The sequence below is a fragment of the Clinocottus analis genome, unplaced genomic scaffold (assembly GCF_023055335.1).
Source record: "Clinocottus analis isolate CAN_PGR_092001 unplaced genomic scaffold, fCliAna1.0.p SCAF_17, whole genome shotgun sequence".
Lineage (NCBI taxonomy): Eukaryota > Metazoa > Chordata > Actinopteri > Perciformes > Cottidae > Clinocottus > Clinocottus analis.
In genome coordinates this window covers 8,764,181-8,777,240 of record NW_027175898.1, presented here as the reverse complement: position 1 = coordinate 8,777,240, position 13,060 = coordinate 8,764,181, and the positions used below count along the sequence as shown (strand labels likewise).

General features: G+C 44.7%; 2 protein-coding genes across 2 annotated transcripts; one reads left to right on the top strand and one right to left on the bottom strand.

Moving 5' to 3' along the window:
* Positions 1 to 3,756: 3,756 nt before the first annotated feature.
* On the bottom strand, positions 3,757 to 8,194 carry cmpk2 (cytidine monophosphate (UMP-CMP) kinase 2, mitochondrial). The gene is made up of 5 exons (XM_068580725.1): positions 7,453 to 8,194; positions 6,954 to 7,068; positions 6,356 to 6,557; positions 5,924 to 6,157; positions 3,757 to 4,475 (listed from the first exon to the last, which is right to left on the bottom strand). Exons 1-5 carry the CDS (start codon positions 8,035 to 8,037, stop codon positions 4,355 to 4,357), a joined length of 1,257 nt encoding a protein of 418 aa, XP_068436826.1. The 5' UTR covers positions 8,038 to 8,194; the 3' UTR covers positions 3,757 to 4,354.
* Positions 8,195 to 8,850: 656 nt separating this feature from the next.
* rsad2 (radical S-adenosyl methionine domain containing 2) lies at positions 8,851 to 12,587 on the top strand. The gene is made up of 6 exons (XM_068579905.1): positions 8,851 to 9,177; positions 9,268 to 9,429; positions 9,818 to 10,047; positions 10,146 to 10,295; positions 12,200 to 12,232; positions 12,363 to 12,587. The coding sequence occupies exons 1-6, from the start codon at positions 8,868 to 8,870 to the stop codon at positions 12,525 to 12,527; spliced, it is 1,050 nt and encodes a 349-aa protein (XP_068436006.1). The 5' UTR covers positions 8,851 to 8,867; the 3' UTR covers positions 12,528 to 12,587.
* The last annotated feature ends 473 nt before the right edge of the window (positions 12,588 to 13,060 follow it).

The following is a 13,060-nucleotide window of genomic DNA, read 5'->3' as shown; positions in this document are numbered from 1 at the left end:
CGGTATTTGTGTGTTTGGAGGAGGGGAAAAAAAAACATGGCACAGAAGGAACATTCCAAGTTCGCCACAGGAAATCAATTTATTTGAGAGGGCAGCCAGGCTAAAAATAGGGAAGCCCCAAACAATAGAGTTGGAATTAATTGCCCAGATTTTGTGAGAAGGCAAGAAGACTCCAGAGAGCCAAAGTTTGTTCTCTGTCTTGTTTCATATGTGTGTTATGGAAATATTAGTCTGGTCTAGCTGTCATGTTGTTTTGTTTTTGGCATATTTCTGTGTGTTTGCAGCTGTCAAAACACAACTGAATTCTCAATCATTTTCTACCCTCATATGACGACTTACCACTTGTCAACACTACTGCCAGCTGCCTTATTTGACAGGATATGATGATTTATCACAAGTTCTCCACAGTAAATAGACAATAACTGTTTTGTCACACTCCACCGAGTTCTAACTGGGTTTTCGGGGAGTGTGTGAGGGAGTGCTGTAGGGGCCTTATGGGGGCTGATGTGCCGTTTTTAATGAGATCTCACAGCAGTGTTTAAATATTTAACCGTTCCTGGTGAAGCCTCCCCAACAGCCGCCAGGCAAAACTGGTGAGGTTTCATGCAATCATCACAGACTATACAGCACCTATCCTCAGAAAACATCAGAAAATAAGCACAGCCTGAATATATAATGGCATCCTGAATATACAGCCTCCTGCGCCTAATACCTGCACCGATCGGCAGAGATGCTGTCTTTTCCCCTGCACGTAAGTATTCACACACCATGACAAAGGGTGAGCATGGTGATGAAAAGCTGTTGAATTATACATGTTTTTGATGGGATATTTTCTAAAACCTTTTTATTTTTTTCCCCCACTGAACAAAGTAATTCCCCCAATCTCTGCCTCGCTTTTGCCTTTTCCTCCTCATTTTGAGCTTTTCTGCATGCTTTTTGACAAACATTTCACCAGCGATCAGTTCAACTCCTACACTCTGTGTGTTTTTACATCGCGCCACACGTCATTCACAGGGAATGGGGCTGGGGCGTCTGCTACCACCTGCTGTGTTCAGAGGGAGGTGGTAGTGCTGTGCGTGTGGTGTGCTCATGTGTGCAACATGGACGTGTGTGGGAGGGAATGAGGTTGGATGCAAGATTGGGATAGTTGGACATAATTGTGTGTGGGTCAAGAAGGGTGAAAAATTGTAATTGTGTTCATGTACTTTCATTGAGTCTCCTGGATAACCAAACCTCAATATAATCTGGTTGTTTCCTCTCAATCTTGTTTTAACGTCTTTAATATATGGTGTTACTTGAGGAGGCTATTCCAATCTTGGGTTGTGAATGCCCTTCTTAACACATTTGGGAATTTTGTTTTTGCAGTCGCTCTGTTTTAATCAGATTTTACTAATCCAATTTGGTGTAATGCCTTTACACACCCACCCTGGCAGTTGTTTAGGATGTTAAGGAGGTTGGTGAATATTTAGGAAAGACCTCAGATGGTATTTGAAGCTGCTTAAAGGAACGCTACATACTGTATTTGCGGGTGAGGATAGTGTTTGGGAAATCCGTTCTATCTGCCAGCTGGAGGAATCTGGAGGGACTTGAGCTCACAGATGAGCATCCGCAACATCTCCCTTCACTCTCCCCCCCCGCCCTCCCCCCTCTATCCACCATCCTCTCCACCTTTTCCAGCCTTCCCCTTGGCTTCCCTCTTTTATCCCCCCTCCCCCAATGCAGACAGCCCATCCCTGCCTGTCTACCTCACTCAGCTCTCCCAAAATCCACAATCATATCTCGCTACTGCGCTGAGGCTCCACTGATTAAAGGGAGCATTATTAGCCTCTGCTAACCTTCTTATTCACTGTGTAAAATGTTGTTTATTTGACAGGGGATGTATATAGATATTGCTGTAAGGTCTTTAGAGTTTGGCTGACACTTGGTGCCAGATCATATGCATGACTCCTCTTGCCATGCCGCTTCATGTGGCTGCCAAGTGAGGCCCACTGGGGTCTTTGCCAAGGGACCGAGACTACGATTCAGCCCCCCGACCGCAACCCGAATACACTCCTAACACACACGCACACATAAAAACACCTTGTGCTTCCCCGGTGCCCTCTCTCCCTCCCCCAACCTGTACCAGTCCTATGCCCTCCCTTCCACCCCTACCCCCTCAGTCTCCACACTCATTATTAATGATCTGAGGGACAGCTTTCATTTGATCTATTACTTAGGATGGGACGGCGGCTGCTGTGCTGCTGCATCCCTGCTGGATCTTTAATTATTTCATGGAGGGCTTTCCTCCTCTCTGCTGCTGCTTCTCTGTTGTGCAGATGAAATATTGAAGTTGAGGAGTGTAGTGCAAAGTGGCCCCATACAGGGCAAGGTGTGTGTGTGTGTGTGTGTGTGTGTGTGTGTGTGTGTGTGTGTGTGTGCTGTGCATAGTGTAAGTGTACTGTATATTTGTGTGTATGGACATGTGTGTAAGGCTGTACTCCTTTTTACACCCACAAATATAGTTTTGCACTTTTATCTTGTAACTTCAGTTGTAAGGTCACAGATTGGAAGCAGATTGCATTTAGTAACTTTTTTCTTCCTGCAACCACAGTTCAACTTCTAAACACGAATATTCAGTGTGAGAGTTGTTGTTGTTATTAAGACCCTGGAGTAAATCTTGGCTGTCTGACAAAAGCAACTCCTTAATGTTTCAACATAAGAAAACACTGTTAACAAAAGTAAAGAGAATACTTTCAGCGCATGTGTAATGTACTGTGATTATGGGTCATTAACGTCATATTACAGTAGTGTTTAGGGGCAGTCATGGCATGATATCACCACTCACTTTGCCTTGCCAAGAAAAGCAAAGCATAACATCTGACTTGGAAATATGGCTGACACCACAGGCACACAGCTTTGCATTCAGGTATGATGTATGGCGTAATGCTAATTGCATTGCTCTCCTACTTCATACATTTTGGACTCTCTCTCTCTCTCTCTCTCTCTCTTGAGAGAGAGAGGGGCTACTGTGTTAATGGCAATCAAAATTCCACACAGCTCTGTGCTCCATTCATTTTGTGTCATACGGCACATCCACATGGTCACCAGGCAGCTCAGGGCCTATGAATTCAATAAACTCTTCTGAGATACTTACCTCATGTAGGAATCCATACACCATAAACATAATGACACCTTATTTTAGTTTATGTGATTACATGCAATGCTATGATTTGCATCCACAGCACCTCTCCACTCAGTAAAACATTGGATTGCCGTAATTGGTAGTAGGAGTAATCCATGCACTTATGTGGGGGTGCGCTGGAATGACATTGATATACAGCGCTCCATTAATTGCCATATGAATAGGGTCTGCAGTGGTTGGCGCTCTGCTGATGCATCACAGTAAAAGAGATGGGTCACTCTGTCTTCTCCAGCCTGCAGCTTTGCCAAGCTCATAATTACTAAAACCTCCAATTAATCTTCCCATCACATGGGCCAAATATACACTTCCTTCCTATATGTTTATACGAGTTACAGTATATGCTCTCAGTAAATGTGCAAGTTTGTGTGTGTCTGTTTACGCAAGTAGGAGTGCAAATGGACATTCAGGTGTGCACACTTGTGAGTGCCTGTGCCCATGAGGACGTGGTGTGTACTCTACTGCTCCACTGTGAGCCACACGGGTTATCAATACACGTGGCATCAGTTGTGTCAATATCACACTGTTAGCCTACAGGGAATTGCCATCTGCGGTGCACTGCAAAAATGGCTCTTTTATTGTACAAAAAAAACTTTGTGTTGACAGAAAGTTCATATGTACTTATGTAAGCACATACATTTTGTATAACTTCTTTGGTGGGCTTATGTAAGTCGTGCTCACTCAAGGAGAGACACCAAACACATTCTTAGTTTCATTTTCTTTTAATTTGAAATGTTTTATCTGGATGTGTCCTTCAATGTTTTCAGCCTTGTGGGTCTTTTGTATATTTAGAGGTTCATGTGCTTTTCTGTGTCGGTCCAAATATTAGTGATAGTAAATACGTGTGGCTGCACTGTGCCTCATTTCTGAGAGGTCACATCAGCAGTTACTGTAAGTACACACTTCTTTACAATAGTTTGTGTGTGTATGTGCCAATATCAGTGCATGCATGTGTGTGTCTACATGAATATGTATTTCTGATTGTAGTGTGCACTTCTGGCCCCTGGCCATTCAACCTTTACTCATTCTGAAAAGAATCTCTTCTCCACACTCCAATCTGGCCACAATTCCTCCTGCGAGTCAGTGCATTCACAACACCTTACTGGCACCCAGTGGTGGAAGGAGGTACTGCACCCACTTGATGCTTGGCCAACAGCAGGGGAGATGGAAAACTGTTTACAAGTGGCATTTGGCCCTAATTAAAGGCAGCACTTGCTGCAGCACTTGGTCTGCAGAAGGACTAGCATCCACAGTGACAGATTCTGGGCCGCTGATCCTCTGGTAAGCCGTCTCCACTCTGCAGAAACACACAAACACCTTGGTCAACAAGTGAAGAGATTGAGCGTATAAACACAGCAGATGACACTTTAAATTACACTGAATAATCTGTTTTCAGCACAACTTTGAGTATTTTGACTGCTCACAGTTTTGGTGAACAGTGAGGAGGGTGATAAAAATGCACAACATGTGAGAAATTTAGCATGAGAAACAACACAGATGGCTCCGAGCGCAGCCATTTCCCGAGACCAATGAAGAATAGTCCTTGTTAATAATGATTGACCAAGTCTGCAGAATCTCTCACTCTCTCAGCGGCAGACAGTCAACTCCCACCAATTTCTAATTCTGCTGGCCCAACATCTGGCTGTCCCGTGTGGAAAGGCCATTATGTCAGGATGGAGGATGAATGAAAGTAGCCATCGACCTGTCTGCGAAGCGACTATCTGGGCAGGCAGTGCCTTGCGAGTTTTGACCAGCTTAATGGAGCACAACAGCTCGGCAACTAATCACCTGTTCTTTCTCATCAGCTGCTTACCCCACGGGACAGCAATTGATTGTTAAGTGTTTGATGGATCAGACTAAGACTGAGCGGACCTGACTCAGTGGAACGTGCCGTACGGTTTGTAGCCCATCTGTGCTTTCATGTTTTCACACTCGAGGAGAACTTTTTTCATCAGAGACTGCAGAACATTTGTCCACACATGTCACACTGCTAAGTGTGTCTACTGTGTTTTTTCTCTCACTCTCTCTGTCATCACCCACTCTGTGTAACATACAGTAGCACTACCAAGCTGGCTCTCAGAATATTGTGTGCATTTAATGCAATCTCGAACACACTGACAAATAGACTTTACTGTATCACTACAAACATGTTGTCATTGTATTAAATTATTTAGGCTTTCAGCTCTAATGGTTTAATACATTTATGTCTTAAAACCTTTTTTCCTAAAAACAGGTGGACAATTTTGATGAAATAGTTGTTTCAGTGAAATTTCCCTTGTTTCATTGAATGAGGCTTTTTCTAAATGGTGGTATTACCATTGTTCCAATTTATTTAAATAAACTTTAGAAAATAGTTTATTTATTAGAAACAAGATCTTCTTCTGTTTCTTTCACTTGCTTTAGTTAAAGTGGTCCCAGTATTTGTGATGGAATGATGAGTCGATTCATTTTAATACTATTTTTAAACAAAAATGTGGTCACAACACTGGACTTTTGTGTGAGTGTAAATTGAATACATCTGGGTTTTGGACTTTTGGTTGCACATAACAAGCAATTTGAATTCATCACCTTACATTTCTGGGAATGTTTCACAATTTTCTGACATTTTGTCGAAAAAACAATCAACCGATGAATAAAAAGAAGAATTCGTAGATACATCGTTAATGCGATACCCTGTATTTGAAATGACTCAAACATGTATGTATCCTACATATATGTTATATCCATATACTTTAAATAACTTACTTGAGTCTGAAAAGCTGGTTGTGGTCCAGCTTTTTCTCCTCTTCCGTCTCTCCTTGACCTCTGTTGCTGAGTCTCCTCTTCCTCTCCTCGGGGTCCAGGGTGAGTACGACCACCAGGCTGGGCTGGAGCAGGTCACTGGGCCAGCGGTAAACCTCCGAACCGTCTGCTGGAAGGTCGCACACTTGACCGCTCACTGCTGTGGCAATGGCATACGCCGCTGTGCTGTGCCAGAATCTAGGGACAAATAATAGATGGCGGATTGAAAGATGAACGATGGATTGATGAATGATCAAAGTAGGTGCGGTAAGAGATATTTAACATTGAATTGAGGGTCTAGATCACAGTGGAATGTGTCCATTGTCCCCACTTTCTGAAAACAGGTCACACAACAGGCAAACCTCACAACACCTGCGACATCGCAGTGGTCTTTACCTGTCAACGATGACAGGTGTCTTCATGCCCTCCTGGCCTATTTGTTCTGCTGTGATGTAGTTCCCCAGAGCATAGAAGGCCCGGCGGATGAGGGGCGGCTCCCGATCAAAGCGGGCCCTCACGGGGGACAGGCACTGGGGAGGGGACCGTAAAAGAGACGCCCCGAGAGCATCCCTCAGAGACTCAGTCAGAGTGGTTTTACCTGTGATGGGGAGAGGGTGGGAGGAAAGGATCAATCGCATACAACAAATAAACACAAGCCTGGGAGAGTTTTCAGAGGACAGAAAGTAGAACTTGTGATATTTTGCTTTTCCAAATGTAATAAGGGACTGAAGTGACTCTTGAAAAGCTACAACTCCCATCCCACCTCCTGTACATGGTTGAGGTTTCATGAGGTTTGCAAAGAGTATTAGATGAGCTAGCTCTTCAATAAACCATTTCACAGTGCTGTAACTTTCCTGAGGTCATGATACATGATATTCCATTAGGCGAAGCTCACTGGCAGATAATGGCTTTAGCAGAGAACAACTGGCAATCATAGCAAGACATCTATACATCAAACTGATCCCATATTTATTTATGATGTAATGGTATTAACCTGTGGCATCCAGGCCCTCTATGACAATAACAGGGAAGTCTGGTTTACTTCTGGCCTTCGCTCGGCTGGGCAGCAGCTCCAGCACAGACATCGCCTCTGGGATGATGTCACCGCACTGCAAAACAGACAAAATCCGTTTGCTGCTGTGAGAGGAGGCAGGAGGGAGTCATAGACTGTGGTGTGCATGAACACACACACACACACACACACACGCGCACACACACACACACACACACACACACACACACACACACACACACACACACACACACACACACACACACACACACACACACACACACACACAGACTACTGTGGGCCACCTGGTACTGCTAGATAAATGGACGCATTAAGAGCCTCTACACTGCTATACCTGCTTCTACCACAAGAGAGTGCCACTTGCAATGTCTTGCTAGTGAAGTAATATCTCCACACAATGTATTATTGTTATTGTTAGAACAGGCAGGCCACATCATAATGAGGCTATACATATAATAACCTTGTTTAGAACGTCGTAGGCCTCCTCAAAGCTGTAGAAGACATCAGAGTTGATGATGTTGAGTGTTGATGGGTGACACTCTGGCGCTTCTGAAGGCACCACATAGTAATCCTGTGCCGTGTCCGTCGTCGGGCTGTCAGCACCAGACCACAGATGCTGAGTCCACAGCTCCTCGCGTTTCAAGTATGAGCACACCAACACCGGATCGCGCCGAGATAAATCTCTCAAAAGGCGCTCAGTCGGGGATGAACTCTCCGAATTGTCTTTTAAGAAGTACCCCTTCAGGAGAGAATCCCGGACATTTGGCACAAACGAGGACATGGGAGACAGATGGCACTCTGGAGGCAACTCTCTCAACAGTTTGTCTTTCAGCTGCCAGTGGAACTTGGCCTGTCTGACTTTGTCGCCGCTGCAGACCAGGAGGGAGTAGAGCCTCGCGTCGTTCTGCGCTTCCCTGAACACCCGCGGCGCTTCTTCTCCAAGGTGCTTTTCTCGAGTTGAAAAGTAGAATGGTGCTCCATCCAGCTCCACGGAGAGGATCCGAGAGGACCAGGGAGGAATAAGGGACACAGCGCGCCGTGCCATTTCTGCCTGCTGGCGGCTCAGTTTTCAGAGCGGGCGCGTCGCTGTGATGATGTCATTATGTTTGGGAAACGAAAGTTACAGCGTGCGCTCCACAGCGAAAACGAAACTTTGCCTCCGCCGTGGTAGGGCAAGTTGGGAAACACTCTCCTTAGCTCTAAGTTGTGTTTATGGAAAAGTGTGAGACAACCAGAAATACTCGCTGGTTGGGTCACAGTGTTGAGTGTCCCTGTGAAACCTCTTCGTCAGGTGATCACTTCCTCAGGTGGGGCACTAAGAGACGAAGGGCGGATGCGTTTTAGATGTTGGCAAAAAAAAAAGCTAATGAAATAATAATACAATACAGAATGAATGAATAAATACATAACATAAATAAATATATGAATACATAAAATGAATAATATAATATAATTAATTCAATAAACGTCAGCAGGAATCCCTTTACAATTATGCATTTGACTGCTTTGCTCCTGTTTTAACCCCCCCCCCCCCCCTAAAAAAAAGCCCATTATATTTATCAGCATATAATATCGGTTACATCCATATCATAGCAAATACACGTTATTCTTATTATTGTTGCACAGTGGACTCAATTGTATAATTGAAGATGGACGCACTATTTCGCCTGCTGCTCCACAGCGCTGCGCGTCACCCCCCCCCCCCCCCTCCACCCCCCCCTCCCTCTCCCTCGTTTCGTTTTCGACTTGAAGTAAACAGAAACTATGTAGGTCGTCACTCAGCTGATCGAGTTTCCTTCTCTGTGGATGAGCTTTGCCCTGCAGTCCTGTATTTAAGGCGCGACCGCGTCAACAAGCCGCCACACAAGTTTGAAGATGCAACTCTCCTCCGTGCTCGCGTCTTCGCTGCTGCTGCTGCAGCTCTGCGTCAACACACTGCGCCACATGTTTACGAGCCTCTTTGTAAAAGTGAGTGACTGGACACTTGGAGCCTATTGGGGAACATCACCGGCCGTTGAGGAGGGCCAAGGGAGAGCCCAAGATGCGACGACTCCAACAAGTGTCAACTATCATTTCACGCGCCAGTGTAATTACAAATGTGGATTTTGCTTCCACACTGCAAAGACATCCTTCGTCCTGCCTCTGGATGAAGCCAAGAAGGGCCTCCAACTCCTGAAGGCATCAGGTATATGTTGACAGATTAGCGGGCACGCGGTCCCTGTGTGTGGTGTCAAAACCTCTTGCATGTACTTAAATGCATCGCTCTGTCTGATAGGCATGGAGAAGATCAACTTCTCGGGAGGAGAGCCGTTCTTGCACCAGAAAGGAGAATTTCTGGGCAAATTAGTTCAGTACTGCAAACAGGACCTGCAGCTCCCGAGTGTCAGCATTGTCAGCAACGGGAGCATGATCAAAGAAACTTGGTTCCAGAAATATGGTACGACTCCAAATTACTCTCAGCTTCTGAGGGCGAATTCTTATTTTTTCTTAACTTAATATCAATAGTATAGTTTATAGTTATAATAGTTTGAAGCATTTTTTTAAGCCTTGGAAGAAAGCATGCATATGGCACCGAAGCAAAATTCAAAGCATGATCCTAAAAAGTATTTTCTCTCTCTCTCTCTCTCTCTCTCTCTCTCTCTCTCTCTCTCTCTCTCTCTCTCTCTCTCTCCCTTTCTCCTCTTCCCCTCTATCTTTCTCTTTCTATTTCCTTCTCTCTCTTGCTCTCCCTTCCTCTCTTTCCCTCTATCTTTCTCTTTCTATTTCTTCTCTCTCGCCCCCCCCCCCCCCCCCCCCCCCTCCTTCTCTCTCTGTCTCTCCACCAGGTGACTACCTGGACATCCTCGCCATCTCCTGTGACAGTTTCGATGAAGCCACCAACCAGCTGATTGGCAGAGCTCAGGGGAGGAAGAGCCACATTGACAACCTCCACAAGATCCGCGTCTGGTGCCAGCAGTACAAAGTGGCGTTCAAAATCAACTCGGTCATCAACACGTTCAACGTGGACGAAGACATGGCGGAGAATATCCTCCAGCTCAACCCGGTCCGCTGGAAGGTGACGGCAGGCAGACGGGGAGCGTGCGTGTTTGTGTGTGTGATGACGTCATCTTGGCACACACGCTCACCCTCTCTGTCTGCGCTTCCTCTCCTCAGGTGTTCCAGTGTCTGCTGATTGACGGGGAAAACGCAGGAGAGAAAGCGCTGAGAGAGGCAGAGAGGTTCGTCATCAGCGAGCAGCTGTTTCAGGACTTCCTGGAAAGACACAGCAGCGTCCCCTGCCTTGTTCCTGAGTCCAATGAGAAGGTATGGGAGGAGATTGTTGATGGTTTATTTGTTTTCTTATACCAATACACGTTCTCTCACACACACATTATGCAGTGGTATACTTTACACCAGTGCATGGATCAGCAGTAACACAGTTCTCATACTGAGATAAGGTGGCATTCCTCTAAGCATGACAGGAAGTCAAATCTCACCAAAATCTGTCACATTTTGAACGAGAGGAAATGAAGCTTGAGTTTGTATTGTACATTGATATCAAAGTAACGATGTGATCATTGACACGAAATTATAAACATATAATACAATTGTTAGAAAAATTCACTCGACCCCTCGGAGTAAAATCATTAAAACAGGAACATTTATTCGTTGCAAGAAAGGAGTCAGAAGTACAACATGATAGACAAATTGCATATCCAAGACTGTTCAAAGGTCTCTTAAAGAACTGTTAGCGTGTATCAATATTAGAAGCCTGGTGTGGCCCCCAGAAGAATTCAGTTCGACACCTTCTCTCTTTTCCGTAATTTATTTTCTCAATCGCAGGTAAAGTAACAAGCGTTGCAGTTGCAAAAGCAATAAGTTGAACAACCAACTTTCATGTAGGCAAAAGAACAACCCCCCCACAAGCGGAAGTGGGGCCTCTTCATACACAGTTTATCGTCACAGGTTCCTCTCCCCTCGTCCTAACATCTGATTCGCTCTATCCTGCCAGGAGGAGAATCCCGTGTTCTCATCTTCTCTCACAGAAAGAGACGTGCAACGTCCAGTCTGCTTCTCTCTAGTGTCAATATACTGATGAACAGGTGTGGGTGTAGAGAAGTGCAGGCGTGTGACGACAGTTCCCTTGAAAACCAGACATTTCGAGACACAACTACAGCTGCGTAGCTGTGTTGTACTGACGTTGCTAACATAATCTGAACTTCACAAGACATGAATATGAAAAACATCCATTGGAATTTTAGATTTATATTATCAGAACCCCCTCTTAAATACACATCATGACCCACTAACAGAAACCCTCGTGACGTCTTCGGCCTCATCGTGAACCTTTCCCCTCGTCCCATGGAGCGGTTTGCAAGAAATGGTCATACGATAACGAAGCAGCTGCACGTTCTTTCAGACAGAAACATACAGATTCCCCTGTCTCTTTGCTATCAGGAGACATGCTGAGTTTGTGTGTAAGATTAAACAGAGACAGGTCAATGAGAAGTCTGAATATGACAGTGAAACACTAACTGATTAAGCGTGAATCATTTTTTCTTCCAACAACGATCTAATTAAAACAATTCCAATGAGTTATACTTACTTTGTGCCCTGATTAAGCGCTCTGCCGTCATCCTGTCTGGTTTTACAGAGACCACTTTGTAAACCAACGCACACACTGTGGTGGATATATTTGGATGACAGCAAATGCATTTTACCACACGCAGTTTTGTGACCATTGTTTATTTTCCCACTTGCAAACCGGGTGCAAATAATAGATCGTTGTACAACCACAGTGGTCAAGTAAAATGTCAGCCCATGCTCATTGGACTGAGGCCCGACCGTCAGCCATCCATTATCTGCCGCTTATCCGGGGTCGGGTCGCGGTGGCAGCCGGCCCGGCAGGCCGACCCAGGCTTCCCTCTCACCCGCAACATTTACCAACTCATTCTGGGGGACCTCGAGGCATTCCCCGGCCAGCTGGGAGATATAATCCCTCCAGCGTGTCCTGGGTCTCTTCCCAGTTGGCCATGCCTGGAAAACCTCCAGTGAGAGGCGCCCAGGAGGCATCAGAATTAGATGCCCGAACTACCTCAGCTGACTCCTTTTGACACGAAGGAGTCGCGCCCGGCCACTGGGAGTGGTGTTGGTGTGTAAATAGTGTGACAACAGGCTAGGGCTTGGACTGTAATACCTGAAGTTTGTGGTCTTCTTTGTCTCCACAGATGAGGAATTCCTACCTAATCCTGGATGAATATGTGAGTACCGGCATTTTGTTTATGGAGCAACCACGCTCTTGATCGTCATTGTTTGCCTTCTAACTGTTCCATAACTTTCCAGATTTGATGAGCATTTAACCGTGTGATTTACCCTGTCTTTATTTTTCAGATGCGTTTCCTGGACTGTCGAGAGGGACGGAAGGACCCGTCCAAGTCCATCCTTGATGTTGGTGTGAAGGAGGCCATTTGCTTTAGTGGCTTTGATGAAAAGATGTTTCTGAAAAGAGGAGGGAAATATGTGTGGAGCAAAGCCGACATGAAGTTAGAGTGGTGAAAATCTGATTTACCTGTCATTCCATAGATAATGTATATGTTTATGTTTTAGTTGTGTATTTGTTGCTTTTTAAACTAACAACACTTGTTATGGATGTTGAAATGTTTGTATGTTCTTATTTTGTTACATAAATATATCTATATTCTTGTATATATATATACAGTATTTCATTACTGATTCCAGATTTAATCAAAAATGTTATCATTAAAATAATGATGACAAATGTTTCATTTCATTTCATTTTGGTAGCATTCTAAAGTCTCGTAAAAACTAATGATCTTCCATTATGTCCAATTAGAGGCCAGTCTAAAGATCATGAGCTATAAAGTGTGACAAATATATTAAACATCACTTTTGGTTAAACATCTTCATTATAGCAACATTTGCTCATGAACAATTCGTTGTAACATTTTAACCCACTAATGCAGAAACCAGTCCCACTGACTCTTCCAGTAAAGGGTGTGGAACAGATGCCTCGGCTGACAAATGAAAGGAATGTTAAACGCATATAAAGGTGCAGCCACAAGCTGCCA